General features: G+C 35.4%; 1 protein-coding gene across 1 annotated transcript in view; it reads left to right on the top strand.

Moving 5' to 3' along the window:
• LOC136030150 (ubiquitin carboxyl-terminal hydrolase 28-like) overlaps positions 1-26725 on the top strand; it is a 58673-nt gene that overhangs the window by 5934 nt on the left and 26014 nt on the right. The window contains exons 3-8 of the mRNA XM_065708853.1: positions 1141-1327; positions 7187-7517; positions 13264-13491; positions 15868-15925; positions 19204-19389; positions 24382-24613. Coding sequence (XP_065564925.1) covers positions 1141-1327; positions 7187-7517; positions 13264-13491; positions 15868-15925; positions 19204-19389; positions 24382-24613 — 1222 coding nt within the window. The remainder of the gene's footprint in view (positions 1-1140; positions 1328-7186; positions 7518-13263; positions 13492-15867; positions 15926-19203; positions 19390-24381; positions 24614-26725) is intronic.

Here is a 26725-nt window from a genome sequence, read left to right as displayed (position 1 = left end):
GCATATAGACTGAGTAAAGAGACACTGACAATGATTTGCTTTTTTTTATGCTTTTGCAATAGTGGAAAGGTGATGGGAAACCTATTTTCGACATAAATTAAGCTGTTCAGTTAGAAATCAACTTGAAATCTGTTTGAGTTGTTTAGAGCTTAATGTAACAAATTTAGTTTAAATCTTTTGAAACTTAAACGCAGAATCATTTTATATTTTAATTTTTTTTAGTTTATTTAAAGATAGAAAAAAATTCGAAAAAGAAGTTTTTCAATGAATAGTAAATGGGATAAAAAAGCAAAAAGGAGCGGGCAGTAAGTCAATTAAAAGGTTATAAACACACACTTTGTGACTATTACTTGTGCCTAACTGACGTATAAAAATATAAAAAATTAAGTAAAAGTCTTTTTTGATGTCTTTAATTTTTACGCGACCTGGAAAATTTTTTCTACGGCCCGGTTCAATATAACAAGTTTTTAGAAACCGTCAATAGGCTGTATAGTTCCCATCCACCCAGTTTGAATTATCGAGGATCAAAATTATATCCTATTGTTAACACCTAGTAAGTACAACCTACCACTCTTTAATCCTCATCAATGTAAATGACTCGGCAGATTCGACTGGCTGTGTAACTTTCTTTCCCTCAAGTGATGTATCTGCTGCCAAAAACTCCCAAAATAATTCAGTACTTGACCAGCAGAAGACCTTGTCATAAATCTAGCGGTAGGAACGTTATGAACTCCCTTTATCCTCTCCAACAAGTAGTAATTTTATAAACAAAACTGAGCGTGCTAGAGATTCGGAAGACCAGAAATGCTACATTTTTACAAGTGCTCAAGCAATTGTATCGGCTTGAAAATTTGGCATCGCTAATGCCCAAGTGAATCGCGTTTGAGGTCCAGTTGTGTCTGCATACAGAATAGACGTAGATAATCGCTTAAATAGGTTTTAATCAATAAAAAATTTAAGTAGGTGCAATCAATAAAGCTTAGTTAGTGTTGATCGCCGAATTTCTTTTGCGTCAGAAATACAAAATTGAGTCGTCATAAATCTCTGTCCATTTGACCCTCCATATATGTTTAATATGTCAATGGTTTTGACCCGTAACTGTTAGTATTCTCGAATTAAGTTATGAGTATTTTCTTTCAGTTACTTCAGTGGTTGGAAGAGGCTTTTAGCCTATGGAATAAAAAGCTTCTTGAAGAAGAAGGAAAAGAAAAAGGGCAAATGGAGCTGGAAATGGAAATAGAAAGAAAGGGCGAAAATTCTTCTTGTATTCAAAATCCATTGATTGGTTTGTTTTACGGCCAGTTAGCTGTTGAAACTGTGAATGGTAGTAAGTAATATTGACAATATATTTTTCAGCAAGTATTTAGACAATAGTGATGTTTCTGAGCGTGGAGGTAATATTTTTGACGTTAAAAGTATTTTTGACGTTAAATTTGATGTTTAAAGTATTCTTACATGGAAGACATATCTCCTAAATAAATGATATATATATATATAAATATATATATATATATATATATATATATATATATATATATATATATATCTCTTTCTCTCTCTCTCTCTCTTTCTCTCTCTCTCTCTCTCTCTCTCTCTCTCTCTCTCTCTCTCTCTCTCTCTCTCTCTCTCTCTCTTTTTGCAATGCGCTTAGGCCAGCTCCCACTAAATTCCGAGGAATTTTCTTTTCCCATATGAATAAAATTTTTCGCATAAAAGATTATGAGATAATGTATTTTTCTCCTTTTTTTGAATCTAGAACTATCACTTTCGTGGAAGTACTTTCCTATTCCCATGTGAAAGAAATTGTTTCCTCTAAAAGTAATGAATTTTCTCTCTTTGAAAGGATTTGAATTTCCTGTCTTTTTTTTGAATGTGAAAGGGGTTAGAATTGCCATTTGGTCGATCTTATTCCCATGTAAAAAAAAAAAAAAATCTCCTCGAAAGATAGTATTCCAGAAAAAATTCCCCATTACGGTGAGCTAAACAGAATCTGAGCTTCATTGGGTGTAAATGTTCCTCCAACTATCTTCTCTCGGGGAATGAATAGAAATATTGAGAATGTTAGGACAAGAAGAAGACATATTCATCCCCAATGTGAGGTAGTGTGAATAAAATCGTATTTCATCTTTTTATGAGTATAAAACATTGAAGGATTAATTAACCTGTTTATGTATGGGGAAGTTATGGTACTATTAGGCGATTGGGAAGATTCCTCAGTATAAGCGTGAAGTAATTTAAAAATTTTATGGTATTCCTGGCTGGGCTTATGTAAGTTTATTTACCTTGGTAAAATGTTCGTTTGTTTATTACCTTAAATCGCAGCTTGGAGCGATATAAGGATTTTCCATCCTTGTGATGCTCGAGTGATAAAAAAATTCGTTTTGTGTTGGTTGTGGTTGTTGATCTAGACTCTTGGAGGGGGGACTCTGCAGCTTCCCAATTGTAAAGGAACTCCTGGAAGAGCCATTCGATATCAAGGTGGGACTTGAACGTGTCGATTGAAGTTGCAGAAACTCCTCAGACAGTTGATTCCACAGATTGATTACTCTTTGGCTGAAGAAATGACTTCTAGGTCTACTCGTGGAATGCTGCATGGGAAGCGTCATTGAATGTTATCTAGTACCAGAATGCAAGGGCTGTGCAAAGAGACCGGGAAGGGTGTTTTTAGAAAGAATTTTTTTTTTGGTTAAAATCATATCATCCCTTTCTCTTCGATATGTCAGTGTCGTTAGCTTCAAACGACGTAGTCTTTCTTCGTACAGAAATTTATTCATGCTGCTAACCATCTTAGTGGCACGACGCTGGACATCCTCAAGCAGCTTCTTATCTTTTTTGAAAAAAGGGGCTGCCAATGACATTCCGACCTCCAGACGGGGTCGTACAAGCGCCTTATATAACTTCATAAAAACTCTTGGATGTCGGCTGGAGATGGTTCGTTTTATGATACCGAGGGATTTATTTACAGAAGTTGAAACAGACTTAGCATGGCTGTTAAACTTTAATTGGTGATCAACAATAACCCCAAGATCTCTTTCATCGGAAATAGTAGAAAGGAAGTTGTCTTGAAGGAAATACTTATTATGCTTGCTGTGTTTGCCAAAATGGATGACATGGCATTTGTCAACATTATTAAAAGCAAGGAGCCACATGTTTTCCCATCTTCCTAGACTGTCAAGATCTGTTTGAATTGATTGCTGGTCAGAGGGAGTTGTTGCTTTTCCAACTAGTTTTGAGTCATCAGCATAAAGGGTAATAAGCATTGAAAGAAGGGTGGGTAGATCGTTGACATAGAAGTTGAAAAGTGTTGATCCAAGAATAGTGCCCTGGGGCACGCCACTTAATACAGTTGTGGGAGAAGAGAAATGAGGAGTTCCTTGTGAACCCTCATTCTGAATTATTGAATTCTGAATCTGAATTGTTTGTTTTTCTTATTTTTGTTTACTCCCATGGCTCTATGTTTTTACTTGCAATATATGCTATATGAACGTTCAGGACATGTAGTTCGCTTTGCTGTCCAACTAGTCTGTTACTGACTAAATTATTGATATATCTTACCCAAAAATAAGAAACCAAAGTTTTATTAAAAAAATGTCCTCCTTCTCCTTTTGGTCAAAAAGATAAATTCTCGGAGATTTGTGTTTACGGTTCTGCAAGGCCTACTAGAGGCCGCACAGCGGGTGCTGTTGTTACATTTGTTCCTAAAAAATTTAGTGCTATTTTATTTTGCGCTGATGAATCTTTTCTTGCTGGCAATATTTTTTCTTGTGTTTTAGTCAGTTGCTGTTTGCCTTCAGACTATCACGATGATTTGCCTTTTGAAGCATTTATGTTTGCATGCCATGGACTTAATAATTTTATTGCCCCATTAGATTCGAATGTAGGCATTTTTATTGTTGGTGATTTTATACTGTGATCTTGATAATGTAAATGAGCCTAGTACAATTTTATTTTCGTCTTTGCCAAATTTTTAATATTTTCTGTAAGTCACTGGATTTTACTTAGTCTTCTTGGAATAGGAGAACGAATAATATTGATCACGTTCCTTTAAATTTCGGCCCACCTTTATGGTAAAAGCTATCCCAGAGATTCCAATAAGTGATCGTTTGCCAATTCAGTTTCTGACAACGTTTTCTGTGATCTAAATTTCTGTTTTTGCATCTAATTCTGCTCCTATTCATCTAAAAGATTTTGATAGAGTTATTTGGGATTAAACATTGATACCGGCTTACCAGGATAAAGTTGAATCTTTAGTTGGAAAGGTATTTGTGTCTGTTAACATGAATTGTCTTAGTGATAATATAGAGCCTGGGCTCAATTGTATATATTTTCAGGTGGATGGCGTTTACCCCCTTTGGAAAATACCCCCCCCCCCCTGCAAAAAATACCCTCCTCCTCCGCAGAAAATACCCCCCCCCTCCATGGAAAATAAGGTTTTCCCAATCTGAGAATTTTATTTGAGTTTTTTTTGTTAAAGTGCTCAGGAAAGGGAAAAAGAGGAATTTACACACCATAAGTATCTTAAACACTTAGAAAGAAAATCAAATCCATTTTTGTCAAAAAGAAAGAAACTACTCTAATTTTCGGCAGTAGTGGGCGCAAAATAAAAAAAAAGAAGAAGAAAAAAGTGAAGGTAAAAAATCATGAAAATTTAAGCTAAAGACATATGGCACCAAAAAGTTTAAGAAGGTTTAGCTTTCTCTTGAAAGGATAGTTGGTTTTGAGAACCAACAAATTTTTATTGTTTAAGTTTTACGGACAAAAGTGATGCCTGATTCAATGAGTTTATTTTTTTATCTTCCAAGCGTAAACTACTACAACTCACCATTAATAAATAAAAGAAATCCAAAACGAGCAGAAATAACTCAAAGTGAGCAAAAATTAAAAGGAGTAGGGCTGACAACCCCCATGTCTTCTCAAGACCAGAACATAATTTGTACTTTACAAAGAAAACACAAATAACCGCGTATTGCCTGTTTAACATACATATATACATATTATATATTTATATTATTATATACATATTCTGATATTTGTTCTTTATAGTCTTAATACTTCTTTGTTTCTTAAGTCAAAAAAAGTGAAAACATTTAAAATCAAGTTTTTCAACTCAAACTAAGAAACAACATCAGAACTTAAAACGAACACCAAATAATCTTCAAAGTAAAAACTATGGTGTCTAATAAAAAAAGATAAAAGGATATGAAATGTTTTTTCCATGGAAAAGACTATCCGGGTTGCAGCGGTAACTAGCAACCTAGTAAGAGACGTTCAGGTCCCAAGTAAGAGACTATCACGTCCCATATTAAGAAATACACTAACCTGTAACTCCTCAAACTAGAGTCAGATCAAAAAAAGAAGTACACCATTAGAACCGCCTTGTCCAATACCCGTATATAAGAAACTAACTGTCCATTGGCTTGAAAAACGAGAAAAATTTGTTGGCTTGAAAAACAAGAAAAGTGGCTCCAATCACGATATTCTGCATCAACGACATCTCTGTTTACGTTTTTGTAGGTAGCGGGGCACTGGAAAATTATAGAGAGCTGTTTAATGGCTCATTTGAAAGGAAATTGCTACATCTAGTGCCTGTTGAAATAAAAAAAAAGTTTTTAAAATAGAATCAATTTTTTACGAAAATTTTTTACAATTTTTTGTTCAACACTGTAGTAGCAAGTGTCATTAACATCGTCTTGCATATGAAGATAAAAATAGTATTTTTAACATAATAGAATAACAATAAATTAATAAATAACAAGAAATAAACAAATAAATTATTGGAATATATAGACTTCCGCAGTCAGTTGTGAAAGAGCTAGATTTTTGGTGCGATTTCAAATCTTTTTTCTAGCAGATAAGCTTAAACTCTATAAATTCAAAAAATTCATTTGTCGCTCTCTTAAAAAGACAAAATTCAACAAAACAAATTATTTTCCGTTGGTGACTATCGTCTTATGCTAAAGTGTTTTTGTACGGTATGTTGTGAATTTGTCCGGTTGGGGCTGCCTACTTTTCCCTATGTCCCTCTTCTATTCTAAGTTGCCGTGTTTCGAGATTATGTTTTTTCCACCTGTTCTTATGTTGTCTTTTTTCGTCGTTGGTGAATATGAATTTTTATATAATAGCCTTCATTTTAAGCGTAGCTCCCTGATGGTTCTTTTTGAAAATTTTTGTTTGTCTATTAGTTTGCTAATTAAAGATGTGGAATGTTGAAAAAGATTTGTAGCGGCCTAATATACAGTTTTCCCTATACATTCTTGTATAGGCAATCAATTTTTCTATAAATTTGAAAGACATGGATCTAACAGGAATAAGACTGACTAAAATAGGCGTGTTTCTAAAATAGTAAAACTAAACTAGTGTAACTAAAGTGTTGTGTCAAGAAATTTTCACCAAAAATAAGTGCCGTGTTGCCGCTCCTCAAGCCTCCCAAAGGCTAGTAGTTGCTTCAACAAAATTAGAACAATAGCATCAATGGAAAATTTAAAAGAATGGATTAGAAGGAAGAAGCTATTCATGGAAATGAAATGCATTTTAAACTGAAAAAGTTAAATTGGTTGTAACAAATATACTCCTACAAAAAAAAAAAAAAAAAAAAAAAAAACAGAAAAAAAAGATTTCTGGACGTTTAAGCTTTACTTAATTTTGAACGAGTGAAATACTCTATAATTTTGTTGTTTTTTCAGTAAAGCACATATGACATTCTGGACTTTTGGAGAAGGGGTTGGGGGGTTGTCGAGACCATCCTTATCTAACAAATGTGAAAACTGTTTGAATTTTTTCCCGCTAAAACACAGTAGACTTTCTAGTCTTTGGAAGGTGAGTAGGTGGTTGAGGGGCAAAGCCACACTTCTCAGTAATTATTTTCGTTTGTTTTATGTTCTGGCTTCATTGTTTGTTTTTGGGTGTCGTCAAGTTTTTTTTGGGTTTTATTTCTTTATTCATAGTAATTTTTGCTCGTTTAACCTTTGACGTATCATATGTGTAATCTGAATTGCATGGTTTGTTTCAAATTCACTCTTTTTAATTTTCACGGAAAAAATTTTCGTTTCAACTTATCATGTATTCGTTTTTAAATTAGTAAAATGTTGTTTATGTTTTTATTTTACCAATGTATCTCCATTAACTATATATCTTTCATTCTGTGCTATATTTTGTCCATTTGCTTTAAATTTTTAAAACTTTTCAGATCGTATTGACGGACGAACAGAGCAGTATAGTCAGTGTATCATACAAGTCAGCGGAATGTCAGATTTACATCAAGGGATCGAAGCTTTCACAAAGGAATCTGTAGAATCCAGTCCTATGGTTGAGGCCAATCAAAACTCTCCTTCCAAACCTAATTCTAGTCAAAGCTATCGTACATTAAGATCTTTAGGGCTGATTCGAGAGAGGTGGTTTCAAGATTTACCGCCAGTTCTTACTTTCGAATTGAAAAGGTTTCTTTTCAACAGTGTTAGCAAACGACCTGAGAAAATTCATGATCGAGTGCTGTTCCCAAGGAGAATATTTATGGATAGGTATGTTTAAATGTTGTTTTTGTTAGTACAACTGAAGTTTTCTTTTGAAGTACTAAACCAAGTTTTCTCAATCCAGGTTGCATCTGTTAATCCAAAGATCAATATTCATAATTGTCAATAAAAAAAATATGTTATAAAATTTTCGATATATAAAGCTAAGTTTTTTCAATTTAAGATAATTTTATTTATTCCTCTCAAAATCAAGGAGTATATAAAATACATACATGAAATCGTAAATATATTTCAACAAAGCATCGATATACTGTAGTCATAGAGTTACAAAGGAACAACATATGTGAAGTAAAAAAAGAAAAAAGAAAGAAATCAAAATAAAATAATGATAATTAATATCTGTGGCGCTTTTTAAATTCTGGAAGGGTAAAGGTTATGGATACTTAAAATGTTTACAGACATACGGCAAAATTTATAAATTTTATTCTTTGCTAATTCCAACGGCTCTGTGATTTTAAATTTCGAAACGAATTCAGCTTTAATAAAAATAAATTGAATAACCAAATAAAAATTTACAGTATTGACTTTATGTATCGACTAACCAAACTATTTGTTTCAACAATGAAAGTTTTATTTTTTCTTGTGATGTTTCTTGGAGATTGCTTGTGGGGTCACATTTTAAAATTTATTTTGTAATTTTGGTAAAATTTGGACTCATTATGGACATCCAATTTAATAATCGGGCTTGGTAGAGTGAGATTGTCGATACAAGAATAAAATAAAGATTAATTATAGGATTGTCACTAAAAATCAGATTCTCCTAATCAGACTATCGGTGAAGCCGGAAATGCTTCATTTCCGCTGTCAACCTGACAATAGAATTGTCAGTGAAAAAAGCCTCCCTTTCAATCGTCTTATCTTTTTAAGTAAATTTTTAGAACCACATTTTTGAAACTTTTGAAAGTTTGTGTCTGTGTCATGCCGAAAAGCTGTTTCATTATGGCATAGAAACAATTTGTGGCGAACTAAAATAGTCCAAAAAGACGAAGAAAAAAAAAAATCAGCGAATGAACACCTTAGTGCCTCTAAATGTGATAAATTTTTTTTTTTTTATGAAATCCAGGTTACCTCATCAGCGGTGGTTTGGGCCTCTCTTGCGGGCAAAATCTTGATTAGCCCCTTTCGCCCTCCCATTTCTCCCAAAACTTTAGACCAAATTTTAACAAAGTTTTTATTTGTTAAAAAAAATGTCCATTTGTTTATATTTGACTTTTCTTACTTTAGCCTCTTCAAAATTATTAATTATCTTGTCCCAGTTGATTGCTTCTAATTATCTGCGGTTCTATGCTCATTAACGATAAAACATTTAGTCGCTCCTGCTCCATATTCGATTTGACCATAGTCGATCTTGACGAAGTGCTGACCTCCTAGCACCGAAGAAGTGATGACAGTTGTAAAAAAGCTGAGAAATGAGCGTACATCTGGAGTCGATGAGATCATGGCAGAGATGCTGAGGACAGCCCTTCGAGCCTGCATATCTGTTTGGACTGCTTTCTTAGTGGTCAACTGGAAAAACGAAAATGTCCCAGTATTTTGGACCAGGGGCTTACTGTCAAACTTTGAAGAAGAGCGATATGCTAATCTGGGACAACTGAAGAGGCATCAACTAACTTCTGTGCCTAGTAAAATATAAGCCACAGACATATTACAACGCATAAGAACAGCCCTAGAATCACACTTCAGGGAAGAGCAACACGGCTTTAGACCTGGTAGGTCTTGCTTGAATCTTATTGTCATTGTTAGACTAATGGTCGAAGAGTCCAGCGAATTGGACAAAAACATAACATACATGCCCTTCATTGACTTTGAAAAGGCATTCGATCCTGTTGATTGAAATATTTTAGGGAAACTTTTGAATTATCACGGAGTACCTGATAAACTAGTCAAAATGATAATGTCGCTGTGAATATTATTTGCGGAAAGAATATTACGATACGCGTTTCTTCAACATAATGTCTGGCGTCGAACAATGATGTATCCCATTCCCATTCCTGCTTGTTACTGTTATGGACTACATTCTAAGCCAGTCTCTAGGCTCTGGAGTGAAGATTTGTCGCTGACAGATCTGTGATGTGTGACTTCGCTGTCGACGCTGGCTTCGCTCGAAGAAGCGAAACAGCAACTGCAGCTACTACTCGACGCCATAGATGAAAAGGCCGAAAAAGTGGGGTTTATAGTGAATGTCACTAGGATAAACGGCATGGCTACATCTGACTCTCTGCTGACAATGGAATGCAGAGATAAACCAATTGAATTGGCCATTGAACTAAGGTATGTCAGGATTTGGATTGATTATAGAGGTGAAATAGCCAATGAAATCAAGAGGAGGATTGGACAAGCTACATCGGCTTTTAATAAGTTGAAACCAATCTGGCGCAATAGGAAATACTTTATGTGCTTGAAGATCTGTTTCATGAATGACAATGTGAGGTCCATTCTTCTCTATGCTAGTGAATGTTGGAAACTAGATGTTCAACTGGAGAAATGAGTCCTAGCCTTTGAAAATATTTGCCTTAGTATGAACAGGATATGATGTCCGGGATGGCCCCCGTGATGTCTGGCGAGGTTTTGTAGATGTCCTATGCGCCATTTATGGTTCTGGAGGTCTAAGGTAAACGAATGTTCGTTACTGGCTACTAACACTTCAATCGCTAATAATATTTGATAGTCAACCTTTATTTTGTTGAAGACCCCTTCATCTCCATATTGCACAGTTAATTATAGCACACCTATAGGTTCCTTTAAGGAAATTTGTCGTGTGAATCATTTTTTCATATCTTGGAGCTCATGGAACAATTAAATATGATCTAAATCATCTTAATATTTTTACTTTTATTGCTACTTAATTTTATTTTCAAAAAATGTTGATGAAGATATGGAAAAAATAAAAATTTTGGATTCAATTTGTTTATACTTACCGCCAACTGCGAGCTCTACATAGGAATAGATCTCCAAATTTTACAAACCACTATAACCGTTAGATTATTTATTTGAAATTTTACGCCCCTAAAATTTCTGCGCACGGGGCAAGTGCCACCTCTGACGCCTCCCTCCTAAAATCGCCACTGACTTTTATGATTCACAATCAAGAAGAATGTATATCGCCATGCAATTCTGTTATATTTAGCATGGTAGATATTGCCAGAAATTTTGTATCAGAGGACCTGAATCCTTAAATTTTGAGAGACAATATTTTCACATCTTGAGAGGTCTTGTGGCTAAAAATTGAGGGTAGAAGGGGGGAGGAGCAATCCAACACTGAGTAGTCCTGCATTTGGAAGATTATATTTAGATTGAGCGCCGAGAATGGTTGCTAAGGAGACTTTAGCTCTCTTCATGTTTCGGAATGGTTATGAGTGTAAAGTTGAAGCAATCAAGAAGCTTTTGGGTTTCTATCCTAATATGTAAATTGGCATTATTGAGAAACATAGAATTTTTGTAACGAGAAAATATTCAGCCTCATTGATGCCCAAACAACACAACACTGTGCCGGTTTAAAACCAGCACATAGGTTGTAACTAAAAAAGAAGATTAAGAAAAAAAGCTGCAATTTGTCAATTTTTATAAATGTATGTAAAATTCTCCCGACTTGTAGCCATTATATCAGAAACGGTCATAAAATTACACTCAGTAAAAGTTCTCCTGATACTGTAAAAGTTCTCCCAACTTGTAGCCATTATATAACGGTCATAAAATTACACTCACTCGTTTTCCAATTTATTCTGTTTCATTTTGTTGTGGTATAAGAACACTTTCAACACTGAACAAGACAAAACAAACTGATCAAAAAGTAGAAAAAACCAATAGAAACTAAAATTGAAACAATACGTCAACAAAAAGAAAGAAATAAAACGCTGCAATGTTTCTAGCTTTTATAACCATCGATGTACACAATATACCGTCATGTTTTTTTCTGCCGCTCGATTGCTTGTAGTTTTGAAGCTGTATAAATTTTATTTTTTTAATTCAATTTGATAATGCAGCGTTATGAAGAGCTCTTACATTGACACATAACAAATGTATGTTACTTGGCTTAACTTAAATTTCTCCAGCCTTCATATTAGGATGTCCCTTTACATATTAGTACATCCCTTTCACTTACAATCCCATAGACCGATTACAATTTTAATGGTTATAACGGCAACATTTATGGACATGCAAAATGTGAAATGGTCAACGCTGCAGCAGTTTTGGTGATGAGATTTTGATGGTTTCTGCTACATATGTGGGGGATTTCAAAAGAAAATACAGTTTATAAAAAAATGAAGAAGAAGAAAGCACTCCACTAGATCAGCTAATCTTTTCTTCTGAAATCATAGCTTTGCTGGGACAGCTCAACCTGCAACAGGACATGACACCTTGTCACGGTGTAAAAAAAAAGGTGTAGAAAAAGCGTGCAAAATCGGAGATATAACTCCATTTAAAGGATTAATTTCGAATATTTTTCTTATTCTTTTATATAAAATTAAGAACTTTTAAACGTAATTTAACATAAAATAAAACCCGCTCTGTTTCCCAAGTTTTTTTTGAGTTAAGTATAAATGTTGCGGGGCGTTGGTTCTTATAAACAAAAAGACGCCATTTTGTAGCAAAATTGCTTGACTTGAAAGGCCAGATAAAGTATCTAACGCAATGCGAAAGGCTTGACTTAACAATATGAAAGTGTCGACAGTTTTAGTTCGTTTAAGCACCATATTCGGGTGCCAAAGATCTACCATTTTTCAGTTTCCTAGTTTCTCTGAACCCGAGTTCATTCCTGCGTGTCCAAAATTATAAATCAGGTGGTTTTTGTTAACAAGCTTCTCAACTGCGAATATTCTCTCGTTGTTATTTTAAGAACTGTTTATTACTGTTATCTTCAGCACTCCCATAATTATGCTTATCTTGTTCTGAAACGTCGATCCCTGTAAAACAAATCCTACCTTAGAGCTAAAGCATCAATATTAATCTGTTTTAATTTCAGTAGTTTTCTCTTTGATCAGAAAGTTTATATAGTGTCAGAACGCTCGAGTTTCCCATGCTAATTAGGCTTACGAGTATCTGTATATTTGTTGTCTTTATGATTGTAGCCAATGAACGTTTTCTGTCCTAATGTTGCTGTTGTAGGTCTCCTAAAGATTATTTTAAAGCCAAGCAACTTCTATGACACCATATGTTTAACAAGTTGTGCTACAGCCTATTAGATGAGTAAATAGCCGACATTTTCTTTTGTACTCCAGCACCTTCATACGTTTAGAGATGAAAATGTGACTTGCACTTTATTGACTTATTGGTGGATCTTTATTCGGAAATCAAACTGAAGAGAAATGAAGAAATTTGGTTTTTAATAGTAGAATAGGTCTATATTTAATTGTATAGTTTTAATAATAGAAAAGTTGATTTTAACAATAGATCATTTTTCGAATAAGAACATGTACTTCAACATTTTGTCTTTTAAAGAGCAAGAATAAATCATCTGCATAATATAATATGTATGAATAATAGAACTAAAAAAAAAACATTTGCAAAAGGATGCAAACTGAAATACAAGAGAAACTAGATAAACGAAAAAGAAACGTGAAAGTACAAGTCAATTGCCAATTACTTTTTTCTATTTTAAAACTTGATAATCCCCAGCAATTAGCTTTTTTTTAACTGTAAATTTTCAATAGGAAAGATAAAAGCTATATGCACACCAACAATCTTTTTGTGAATGATTTTGTGCTCTCCCTAAGATATTTTACCATGTTTGCAGGTATTTACAAAGTAATCGTGAAAAGGTAGTTGAGCTTCGTGCGATTGCTGACGAGCTACTGAGCCGAAAGCAGCAATTAGAAGAAAGAATCCTACGTATTGATGAATTTGGAAACGAGACTGAAAAGTATTCACTGCCGCGTGTTCTTCGATACACAAGACGGTTTATAGAGAGTAGACGAACAAGAACTACATTGTTTCCATCACAGCCAGTCGAAAACACCCGTCTGTAAGAAATTTTCACTTACGTTCTCTTGAGCAGCCGTTTTAGCTTAGCAAAACTGATGAATAAAATCAGGATCAATTTAGAACAGGAGGAGTGATAACTTCTAGGCAAAAGCTAAAAACAATAAACCAAATCACAGCCGGTGGATTTTGGTTCATTGTTGCTCTGAAAAGGAACTGTGTGTTTTCAGAGCATTACAACATCTGTTCAGTATCTCCGCTAATGTGTGAACTTTCATTTTGTTTATTTATGCTTTGACAAACATCTACGTGGTGGCTTTGATGCTTTTCCCATTGTTTTTGTTTTTACCACTGACAAATTTCTAGGGCCATTTAAGGGCTGAAAGTGGTCTAAGCACAATCTGACTTACCCTCACCGTACCTGTGTCTTTAGACTCCCCAGTAGCCCTACTTGGCATCAGATCAAAACTGCAGGACAGTAATTTTTTGTCAAAACGGTTTAAAGTTAAAAAAAACTGACTCCTGGTTTGACATGATTCATGTAGTCCAAATCTAAAGGCCATAAATTACATAGATAGCCGGTGTAAGACAAAACTTTAAGATCAGAGTATAATGCAGTTGTTGCGTAATAATGTTGGCTAGACTGTTGCTGTGGAATGTTGCTGTCTAATGGAAGTCCCGAAGTGAGTCTCTTGGGCCCGGACACCCTTCAATTCCTCCACTCCCAGCTTTGCCAATAAAAGTATGTTACACCTCTTTTGACTCACAATCATTGAAGGATTACAAAGTGAATGATCCTAACTGATCAAACGTTATCTGTTACGTATCATTAAGATAGACAGTTTGATCAGAATAGTTGTAAGGTTCAAAAACGTTATCTTGGAGATTATTTTATGTGTGTACCTCCTAGGGACAAGGGCTCCAAGTTATGAATAATAGAAAGGCGGACAAGTAACATCTTGCTGAAAAAAGAGTTCCAATATGTGTTAATAAAGTGCTTAAAATGAGCCTTTTTAGTTGTTGCCCAAAATCAAACTATTTTTACCTTTAGAAAGAAGGGTATCAGAGATTATTTTTTTCTCGGGGTGGGTAGACACATACAAAAGCAGTTAACTTTTAGGTTACGATTTTTAATCTTTCTTTTGGGCCTTTGTCCTAATTTGGACTGTAAGCCGGGGTGGGAGATCAATGAACAGGACTGCCACCCCTAGTGATTTATCACTATTTCTAGAAATTTTTTATGTTGCCTAAAGAAAAAAAAAATCAGTAAATAAGTTACTAGATCATAGAGGAAAATCAACTAATCAACCCAAAAAAATCACTAAAGGGATTTCCTTTTTTTCCGAGTGGCAACCCTGTTAGTGAAACTCTTCTCCAATCTTCCACCCCCCTGTTTGCATGTATTTCGAAAGGGTGTGTACTTCTTAAAGGAAAAAGGCTGTTTTATCTATATTTTTATTAATCTGTGCTTATAAGTTGCTATTGGGTAAGATTTTATTGGTATATTCTTATGCTGTATTGCCATTTTTTTAAGGAAATTTAGAACTCATTGGCCATAACTAATTAGGATTGCAAATATAAGTACATTTTTGCTAGCTAAGGAAGAAGTAAAGGTGCCAAAAATAGGTGAATGAATTAAAAGTAAATTCAGCAAAGAGATATCGAATAATGGCTAGTGAACTTAGATTGGCCAACTTAGAGAGGAATAGAGTTTAATGAAAAAAAGAGGATTTTAATTTTCTTTGTTTTGTGTCTTACTTAAAAGAGTTCAATATAAAAGACTTGTATTTAGAATAGAGGAATACTAACTTAAAAAGCCTGTTATCTGTAACTCCATGGGAGCTGGAATCATGTTTGGAGTATTACGTTAAACAAGAATTGGTTAGAATACAAGAATCAGTAAAGGAAACGTAGATAACCAAAACCAGGCACGCACGCAGGATTTGTTTCCGGATGGTGCAGGGCGAGGGGGGTTTTGAGTAAAACTAACATAGCTATGAATGCTTTGCTGGAGGATTAATAAAGTTTCCTCATGTTAAAAAAGGAGAGTAGCTGGAAAAAAATTCGTTAGAAGTTAATTGAAGAAAGTTTAAACATAAGGAAATTAAAACAGCACAATAAAAAAGGAAAGTAAAACCAAGTGCAAAAAAAAAGAAAAAAAAAGAAATAACATTTTTATGGTATGCTGTTTTTTCACACACACACACACACACCCCTGATTAATATTTTTTTTTACAGAGTTTTCATGTATTTTTTTAAGTTTTTAGTGATTTTACTGGCATTTTCAAGTCAAAAGTGTTTGTTTTATGCTTGAATTATATACTAAAAAACAAATGGTGTCAAAACCATGGAATACATACCATAAAAAATCAGTAAAAGTTGTTTTCTTGGTTTGTATTAATAATTTGCACTTCCACAGGAGAACAGTTGCTTCTACTAGCTCGCCACATAGAAGAAGGTCCTTAAGCGCAACAGACGTAAGTTATTTATTGCCCTTGTAAAAGCTTATTCTCGTTATGACAGAAAAGCTTGTTTAGATGATACAAAACGTGGTGATAACTTGTGTGGATTGGCTAGGGAGAATGAACAAGAAACAAGTCTCTCGTTAGTCTCTCGAAAATGGCCGTACTTTATCAGTATTTGTTGCAAAAAAACAACTAACAATTATATTGCAAATAATGTTATTGCATAACTGCTTATCAAGAAATGAAGAAGTGAGGCAGTATCGCTGATTGACCTATTGTAAGTGTAATAATTGGGACAGCAATCTATTTTTGAGTAGCCTAGTTCAAAACCCAAGTTGTCTCTAAGAAAGAAAAGTGAGGTGATAAGAGCAAAAACTGCTAAATATAAACCGAAGAGTCGAGAGTAAAATTTTGAAAGGACTTTGAAGCCTTGGTTTAAATAAGCTAATTACTTGATAAGGTTAAGCTCTGGTCTTATTTTTGCGATAAAGTAGTACTTTGATTAAGTATCTACTAATTTGGGACACTTTCAAAAAATTTGGAAGGAAAGAAATAAACGGAAAAGTAAACGATTTTTTAAGATTAAAATGTAAAACACTAGTTTGGTCCGATAAAAATGAAATCATGGCTTTTCGTTTAGGTACTATTACCTTATAAACATCCTGTATTTAGATATTTTTCATTATCAGTTCCCTGTTGTTTAGATTATGCTTAGAGGCTTTGTTTATTTTTGAGCGTTGTTTACACAAGTTGTTATATCCAATGCTGTTCTCTTGCTCATAGGTCTTAAGATGCCTGAAAACGCTAATTATTTTAAAGAACGGTTTCAGTTAAGTTCATTCCTGACATACTGACTCGCCCTTTTTCGTCTCAAAATGTCTTTTCCCTCTAAAAAAAAACTCCCATGTACATATCTCAGCAAGCATGTACACATGGGACCTTGTCCCCATTTAAAGTTTCAAGACTGTTATGATTTCCTCCATGGTTTCCATTATTTTTCAAATTTTATCAATAATCTCCCCTCCCATCCCAGTTTGAGTAAATCCTGTAAAATAAATTCATACGCACGTGCCTGATATATATAGGAGTTAAAATTTTGGCATATAATCTAGAAAACGTATAATCAATTTAATTTATTCCAAAAACTTTTGAAGTCTTTATTTTCAGACATGCATTGTGAATTGTCTAGACAAATGGATTAAGTTAAATACTTACATGTTTTGCCATGCAGAATTTACTTGAATTTTTTTTTTATTTTTTTTTTTGTTTTTGGAATGGGGTGTATAAGAAATCACACGCTGCGAAAGGTGAAACAGAATTAGCTTTTCGACTCAGTAAAAAAAGGGGTAAAAACCGCACAAACCTTAATGTTTTTTGGCAACTTCCCAATTTATATCTTTTGTTTCTTGTGTGTTTTTTTCTCTGCTATTGATTTCCTTTTGCTATCCACTCTGTCTAAATTTATTTATTTTTAATTTGTTGTGGTTTGTGATAATTTAAGAATCAGATGTTTCCTAACTTTTGTAAAATAATTTTATTTAAAATATTGTGAATTAGTTCAGTGCCTAGCACTATGATAGAGAATAGATCATTGGCTTTATACTTGTCTTAAAAAAAGCGTTTAAGGATGATCAGGACTTGTAAATTGTAATTTCTATATCTTGGATATTACAAGTGATAAAGGGAAATTAGCTGTTCGAAAAACTGCTTTTCTTTACAAATTAGGTTAATAGTTTTTGGTTTGTTACTTTATCTCTGATGAAGCTTTTTTTTACTCCTGAATTCGCAGCACAAGGTATAATTATATATTTGATTTGCCGCTAGTCTTTTGTCGAGGTTTTTAGATGACTATTGAATCATCTTTCAAAAGAGTCAATAAATAAATTTTAGGGATCACTTTCTTAGGAAGATCGTTCCAGATCAAAGTGCAACGTCGGATGAAGCTGTTCTTCATCTTCAAGTACTCTGTTCTCTGCTTGCCAGTCTCAAGATAACTGGGCTGATCTGTGTGCCTTCGTGTCTGTCTTGTTGGTTAGATACATTGAGGCACAATACAAGAAAGCTCTAGAAAAGGGGAATTTAAGCACTTGTAGAAAACAGCCATCGACGCTACATCAAACCTCTCACGGACAGACTAGAGAGAGTCATAGGGAACTACTAAACTTGCCATATTTGTCCTATTCTGGGTCTTTTGAAGTGGTGCCAGCAACATTTTCAGAGCAGTGGCATGCACTGGGCATCTATACTTGGTAATGGGTCTGATGCGGGACTTGTAAAGTAGGATAATCGAACTGATTATTTTAGCTAAAATTTTAGTTGAAGGTAGCTAGAGCTAGGAGATAGCTAGGCAAAACGTCGAAACAGCTCTTGGAGGGGGGAGGGATAGGCTATAAAATACAAAAATATAATACACTTTGCTGAAACATTGAATCTAAGTAATTACGGTTGAGTTGAGACCAAAGGCTAAAGTTTTCTGGGAATGTATCTAGTTTGAAATATGCCTTAAAACTAAGTAAATATGGATTCTTTTCATGTTTGACAAAATTTCGTCAATATTGACACTGTATGGGCAAGAGCTGTTGAGTAGGCTAATAAAATAAGAAAAATAGAAGTGGTTGCCATTTCGGAACGATTTTCTTCACTGCCAAAAAAAAGCAAAGCAAATACGAATTGATGCATATTTATTTTTCAGTTTACTGGGTAGGCGAGTTACCCAAAAGCTATGTATGTTCTTTAGTCTCATGTTTTTTGGTGGAGTACCCCTTTACCCCCAAACAAAATAATTAAAGCCTTCTGAAGTCTTTGCATTGTTCGAGAAATAGGTGGCAGTTCTTGGAGTCAATCAAGTAAAATATATGAAGACGGTAGAAAGAATGCCAGGTAAAACAAAGGACATGTATTGAAACATCAAGGTGTATTTTGAGCCTAATTTTTCAAAATGCCATACTAACAAATAAGGCATATTTACATATGTGGAAACATTTTTTGTGAATGCGCAATGATTGACGACTGCTAAATGTTTTTTGTTTTTTATTTTCAACTAGAATATGTGAGCGGGATGAAAAAAAAACAACTAGGAATTTTTTGTATATTATTATTTGAGCACTCAAATTTTACTGAAAACCATTTATCCTGTTTAGTTTACCCAAAATTTCTGTTAACACTTAATATTTAAGGCAAAAGAAAAGATGTACCTAGTCCGTTTAGTTAGGATATTCCTCAGAGACACTAAATGACGGGGTGTATTGTTGTAATTTATTGTTCCTTTATCCTTTATATTTATTTTTTAGTTTGCTGGACAGGAGAGCGAGTCAAAACGATGTAGAGTTTTGACCAATGAGGAATTTCAAGTGATTGACACTTGTCTTGATGAATTGCATGAGGAAATCTGTAAAGATTTGGAACAACTCGGAAAAGATGTGGCTAAAATTGACGCCAAAGTAGATATGCTATATGATAAGCCAGATTTACAAACGGTAAGTTTGAACGTATTTGTTTGTTTCTTTTCTATGCTAATATTTTTTTTTCACAGATGGTAGATTGATAGATATTTATTCAAACACACGTACATAATTTTGGTCATACCTTTAAACAGTGGACAAAAGAAGAACTTCCTTCTAGATCTGTCTTACCGGTCGTTTGATAAATATCTGGCCTTGAGAAGAAAAGAAATATTTCAGGGCAAAATTCAATTATCTTTTAACATAGTCTCATTTTAGCTCTATGCATTCAGTTGAAGGGTAGTAAAAGAATTTGGATACCTTCCAAAAATAAAGGTTCTTTAGCCTTCCAAGTTGGATTCGCCAAGAAAATTTTAAAATTTGGAAGCGAGAAATAATCAGGAGACTAAACCAAGGAAATATGGTAGACGTAGAAGCAATGCATATCCTAGTTTATGCAATTTTATCATGGCGGCAACACATGTGGGCATCTTCACATCACCTGATGAAAAAGACTTTCTTTGTGGAACGCGTACGTTCACTTCTAAGTTAGAAGCATCACCAAACGGACTAATTGGTTGGAGTAATACTCACCGATAATTGTTTTTCCCTGTATAAGGTAGTCAATGTGGACTGTTCCAGGCTTATAAAAAAAAAACAAGAGCTCATATGGCACTTGTGACGAGGTCGGAAGAGCCAAGAGCTCATATGGCATGAGCTCTAGCAAAATTCTAAGAATCAATAGATTCTTTTAAAAGGAAAATCATAGGCTTAATGCCGGTCGGGATTTAAAATAAGAGCTCTGAGACACGAGGTCCTTCTAAATATCAAAATTCATTAAGATCCGATCACCCACTCGTAAGTTAAAAATACCTCATTTTTTCTAATTTTTTCTCTCCCTTCAGCCACCCAGATGGTTGAATCGGGGAAAACGACTTTATCAAGTCAATTTGTGACACGCCTACCAATTTTTATCGTCCTAGCACGTCCAGAAGCACCGAACTCGCCAAAGCACTGGACCCTCCCCCTAACTCACCCAAAGAGAGCGGATCCAGTCCGGTTATGTCAATCACGTATCTACAACATTTGCTTATTCTACCCACCAAGTTTCATCCCGATCTCTCCACTCTAAGCGTTTTCCAAGATTTCCGGTTTCCCCTCCAACTCCCCCCAATGTTACCAGATCTGGTCGGGATTTAAAATTAGAGCTTTGAGACATGGGTTCCTTCTAAATATTAAATTTCATTAAGATCCGGTCACCTGTTCTTAAGTTAAAACTACCTCAAATTTTCTAATTTTTTCGAATCAACCCCCCCCCCCCCCCAACTCCCCCAAAGAGAGCGGATTCAGTCCAGTTATGTCAATCACGTATCTAGGACTTGTGCTTATTCTTCTCACCAAGTTTCATCCCGATCTCTCCACTCTAAGCGTTTTCCAAGATTTCCGGTTTCCAAGATATCTGTTTCCCCCTCCACCCCCCCTCAACTCCTCCAAAGAGAGCCAATCTGGTTTGGTTATGTCAATCACATATCTAGGACTTGTGCTTATTTTTCCCACCAAGTATCATCACGATCTCTCCACTCTAAGCGTTTTCCAAGATTTCCGGTTTCCTCCTCCAACTCCCCTCAATGTCACTGGATCCGGTCAGGATTGAAAATAAGAGCTGTGAGACACAAGGTCCTTCTAAATATAAAATTTTATTGGGATTCAATCACCCGTTCTTAATATAAAAATATCTCATTTTTTCTAATTTTTCCGAGTTACCGAATTAGGTCCCCCCCCCCCACCCCAACTCCCCCAAAGAGAGTGGATCCGGTTCAGTTATGTCAAATTCTTCCCACCAAGTTTCATCCTGATCTCTCCACTCTAAGCGTTTTCCAAGATTTCCGGCTCCCCCCTCCAACTCCCCCCAATGACACTGGATCCGATCGGGATTTAAAATTAGAGATTTGAGCTACGAGGTCCTTCTAAGTATGAAATGTCATTAAGATCTGATCATTCCTTTGTAAGTTAAAGATACCTCATTTTTCGAATTTTTCAGAATTAACCCTCCCCCCGACTCCCCCAAAGAGAGCGGATCTATTCCGGCTATGTCAATCACGTATATAGAACTTGTGTTTATTTTTCCCACCAAGTGTCATCCCGACCCCTCCACTCTAAGCGTTTTCCAAGATTTCAGGTTTCCCCCTCCAACTGCCCCAATGTCGCCGGATTCGATTGGGGTTTAAAATAAGAGCTCTGAGACACGATATCCTTCTAAATATCAAATTTCATTAAGATCCGATCTCCCGTTCGTAAATTAAAAATACCCCATTTTTCGAATTTTTTCGAATTAACCGTCCCCCCCCCCAGATGGTCGAATTGGGGAAACGACTATTTCTAATTTAATCTGGTCTGGTCCCTGATACGCCTGCCAAATTTCATCGTTCTAGCTTATCTGGAAGTGCCCAAACTAGAAAAACCGGGACAGACCGACATAATTTGCGATCGCTATATGTCACTTGGTAAATACCAAGTGCCATAAAAATGACGTGATCTTGATGGCTGATGAAGTTGCTTTTGTCGTCTTTGGTGCCGATTCCCGACGAAAACTCCATTATTTGAATTGTTTTTTTTTGTCACCGGTGTACTGTGATGGATTCATGTTTCATTTGTAGCCGTGGATCGATGCAAGAAATCCTAAGGATTGTGGGTTGTTATCTCTAAATACTTTTGAAATTGTCACATGTGTGTGTGTTTGCCAAATTGTAAACAATTACGGCTCCTAATTACGGCAAACAATTACGCTTTGAACTGTCCAGAGATAATCTCCATTCTGCTGGATCATGATAAGTAACACACAGTATAGCAAATATGGCCTGGCTCTTGACGATTTACAAATTGATTGTTCTCTGTGAAAAGGGAATGGGACTTCTCTAGTTTTCTATAGAGAGAAGTTCTTTTGCATCTATCCAATTAGACTTTTTCTTTCAATCTTGATTTGGAATCTGGTTTGACATTTTGCCACTATTACGTGTATGACATTTTCAAACGTCTGAATAATCGCCAACAACTATCTTCTATTTGCTATTTTGCCATTTTCTCAGAGGGAGAATCAGCAGGGTAATGCGTGCTCAGTGACGCTTTGGTTGTTTAATGACTTCGTCCTGCAGATCCTCCCTTTGAGAACAGCTTAGCAAATGGTTCTTGATAATTATCTTAGAAACGTGAAAATGTCACACGCCATTTTTACGTGTGACAGCAACAATTTGTCATATTAGTAAGTTTGAGTTTCATCATCAGGCATTGATGTGTTTTTATTACCACCACTGTTGTTACTCTCTTCTCCTGGCTCTGTAACCTTCTTAAAAAGTGGCACAGGATAGTTATCAGAGTGTGACGTAGAGCGGATAGCTAATGGGATATTAGGGTAAGTAATCTTGTTTCGAACTTTCTTGCCAACCCCCCCCCCCCCCTGTATTTTTCTAGACAAAAATACCAGTCTGTAATATAATCGCTTGGGATTCTCCGTATCATTAGAGCTTCAAATGGCAGACATTTTAACTTTCCTTTAGTCCAGTCACGTTATCTCTTTACAGTTGTGGCATACAAAATAAGGGACCCATACCTTGTCTTGATCACCAAGAGGAATTTAAGAGGTAGATATGTTTAAATATTTTGGGAGTCTAGTGAGGACCGATGGAAGCCCTGAGCATTAAATTGCCACATATCGCATGCACAGGAAGCGCCTTTGATAAGTTAAGAAACGTTTGAAGAAGTGTCACTTTCTCTTTGAAGCTAGAATTGAGGCTCTTCAATATTAATGCCCTGTCAATACTAATGCATGGTTCTGAAAGCTGGGCGCTGACAAAACAGCTAGAGATAAGAATCCAACGTTTTGAAAATAATTGTCTTCGATGGATTTCGGAATCAACTGGACGGACAAAATTTCCAACTCATTCATTAGAGAGAAGACTAAACAGCCACTCGTTACTGATAAAGTCATAAGCAGTCGGTGGCTATATTGTGGACACATGCTTAAAATTGGCAGCAATCGTCTGCCTCATGATGTTTGGTGTTAGACTCCTCCAGGAGTTCGACGACGTGGACGATAGAAGGCTACACCTGGACGATACCTAGGAAAAGATTCAGCGCTGTCAAGATTACCCCCTGATGATCTTTGGCTGAAGGCGCTGGAAAGGCATCGTTGCCGCCTTATGCGCTGACCGGTGTGGGAAGTTCTAAATCTAAGTAACCTGTTAAAATTCAATTTGACTGGGAAATTATTAAACGGTTTATTTTAGATGTTAGTAATGAAATATAAATTGCAAAAAATACTGGGGCTTCCAGTTCAGAATTGGATTTCCTCAAAATTGGGTTGCCTGTCTGGAGGAGACTGGGAGGATGGTAATCTCGTCCCCTTAGAAAAAGGGTAACGATACTGCACCTCCCTTTGAGACCTAGTCCTCTATTTGTTTGTTCTCCTTTGTCCTCAAGTCTGTTTAAAACCAAGTATTTTTATTTTAATGAGTTAACACATTTAAAGTGCTTCAATTTATTTCATTGGAACTTTCATTCAAAGTTTCCCCCCCCCCCCCGCCGAAAAAATATCCTGGAGGCATCCTTGTTAGCTGCAAAAGATATATCTGAAGCTAGTTGATCTCATGTCGAAGACATATCTAGGCAAAAACTGTATATTGTCCAGAATCTTTATGAATAATTTTATACAAATAGTAGTTCAATAGGGACAAATCCTTAGTTTTTCCCTTGATGTAGTTTTAGTGTGTAGTAAATCTTTATAAATACCGATATTTGTTGTGAGAAGTTTTATTTTGATGCGATTTTTTGCTTATAATCATGTAACTCAGATGCCAGAGTCCTTCGAAGTGCTGCCGCATCCCAGCGGCAAAGAAAGTGGAACCATATTCCAGAGGCTGCTGACACATATCTCACTGAAGACGGATTTTCACTTTTATTATTATGTTTGAATCTACCTGTTTGTTTTTATACATCAATTGGTATCATAAGTATATTAATGTAATATTACAGGTAGCGTATGACCTTCACGCAGTCATGGTTCATGGTGGGGAAGCTGCTTCTGGTCACTACTGGTCTTATATCTGGGACCAAAACAGAGATACTTGGATGAAATTCAATGACCACCTTGTTACTGAAGTCTCTTGGACTGAGCTGGAGAAAGATGCTTACGGTGGCCCTCATACCAAGGCTAGTGCCTACTGCTTAATATATGTAGATGAAAAGAAGAGAGACAATTTATTAGGTAAAAAGATTGTATAATATAACACTGCCATATACATATTAAGTTGTAATAAGCAAAAGACAGTTCGAATTATAGCAATGGTCCGTGCCAGCCAACAAAAAGTAAAAAGTTGTGTGAAAATGTAATTCTCAAAGTCACCTATATTTAACCTTCATTAGTAACAATGATAGAACGATTTTCTCTATTTTTATAGTTTCCTCGAAAAATTGTACAATATTAATTTAATTAACAGTCTTTGCATGAACTTTGTTAATAATATTGTCGTTGCCTATCCTTTTTAATGGAAAATGTTTATTTAATTTATTCTTAGGCTGGGTATGGACTCAGCCTAAGGATATGGACTTATGGTTTTGGTTGGGATAGACCCATGGTTTTGGTTGGGATAGACTCAAAAATTGAAAATTTCATACAACGTTTACGTATGTGCCAGTACTGTACGGAATAACCTTTTTAAAGTATGGTGTAAGACAAGGCCTCTATAGTATCTATAGTATGGCTTAACTAAAATGCATTAGTTTTAGTTGGTTTGCTGTGCAACTAATATACACGGAATTAATATGCAAAATAAACATTTATTATTCGTAATCAATAGTTTTATGAACTATGAATTAAAGAAGGAAAATCCTTATCCTTCATCACTCTACCTTACTAATCACTGGATGTTCAAAATAATTTCTTTTTAAATATTTCCAGGGAGCTGGAAATAGCCCTTGGATTGGCATCTTGACCTGACACTGTTGGGTCATTTTTCTATGGCCATATGAATAAGAGGATCTATGTTGTTAAAGTCTGGGACCTTAGAAGCCCTGTAGTCGAATTACAAAATCTATTTTCCATCCCCCTAGACGCGTAGGAGCAGACTGATCAAATTCAACAAAAAGGTCCTTTGTGTCATCACAGGAGTTCACGAATAGGCGGATAATTTTCTCGTTTTTACTTGACATTTTCGTAGTTCGTATTTTGTATAGCGTACTATCCTATGGGGATTCGCACGTCAGAAATGGATTATATTTTGCTGTTCCCTTGCTAAATTGAATTGTTAGAATTATTCCATCCGCTGGACCTTCTTTTAAAGGAATCAACATATGATGTTAATGGAATGCCCCCCCCCCCCGCGGAAAACCGGTTGAAGATGAACGTACAGTGTCGAACAAAGCTGGCTTCAAAGTCCTTTTTCGTAGGCTTTCTCTACTTTAGGTACTCAGAGTGAGCTGTGTGCCTAGGCATCCGTTCTGTCACCTTTGTTCTTAGTTTATTGTTTTGGTGGTGCCACGGACTGCCCTGCTATCCCAGATCCCCCGGAGTTTTGCCATTTGGGTGTAAGATGCCCTAACATAAAGTGGATAACCATACCGCCAATAAGGCTTTGGCAGGGGTAAAACAAAAATTAGAAGATTTTATCATAGAATACCGTCACAATCGGTAGAGAGTAGGCTCAGATGAGAGACAACAGTATGAGCAAATGCTTACATAAAGAGGCAGTTATTTGGTGTGATGATGAAGCAAGATTTTTCAGTTAGTATAAGTAAACATTGGTCCTAAAAAGTGAACAGACAAAATGCCAAGAAAGAGGATCCTCTCTCCGCTCATCTCGCTTAGTAGCTAATGGAGATATAAAAGTTGATTGACTCTGTCTTTCAAGGCTAAAGGTCAATATATTGGGGAGTTTTATGTGTTCGCTTATAATAAAAGGCTCTTTGGTTTTCATGATTAAATTGGTCTAATTCTACTTTATAATATATTTTCTATTTTGTGCTTGATTTTTCAGATGCAAAATTAAAGAAAAATGGGTTTTTGTGGAAATAATTCTATTTGAAACAATGTATATAAGAAGAGTAACATCACTATAAATGTGCTAAAATATGAGATTTTTGAAGCGTCAGAAAACGTAAATATGAAACTGTTGTTATTTCCGTTTCTGTCGGCCCATCATTAAAACAGAAAAAAAATGGGTGGCGGGGAGGTGTAGTATTAACTGCTTAATCTTTTGTTTTGCTTTTGTTTTCTCCTTCAAGGCTTATAATCGTCCTGATTTTGATTTTGTCTAAAAATTTTATGGGCAGAAATTATTCTACCATTTAAACTAAATATTTAATGAAGAAACGCAATTTT

The sequence above is a fragment of the Artemia franciscana genome, chromosome 8 (assembly GCF_032884065.1).
Source record: "Artemia franciscana chromosome 8, ASM3288406v1, whole genome shotgun sequence".
NCBI lineage: Eukaryota > Metazoa > Arthropoda > Branchiopoda > Anostraca > Artemiidae > Artemia > Artemia franciscana.
Note: the sequence above shows the minus strand (reverse complement) of the source record. Positions and strands in the feature narration are given on the sequence as shown.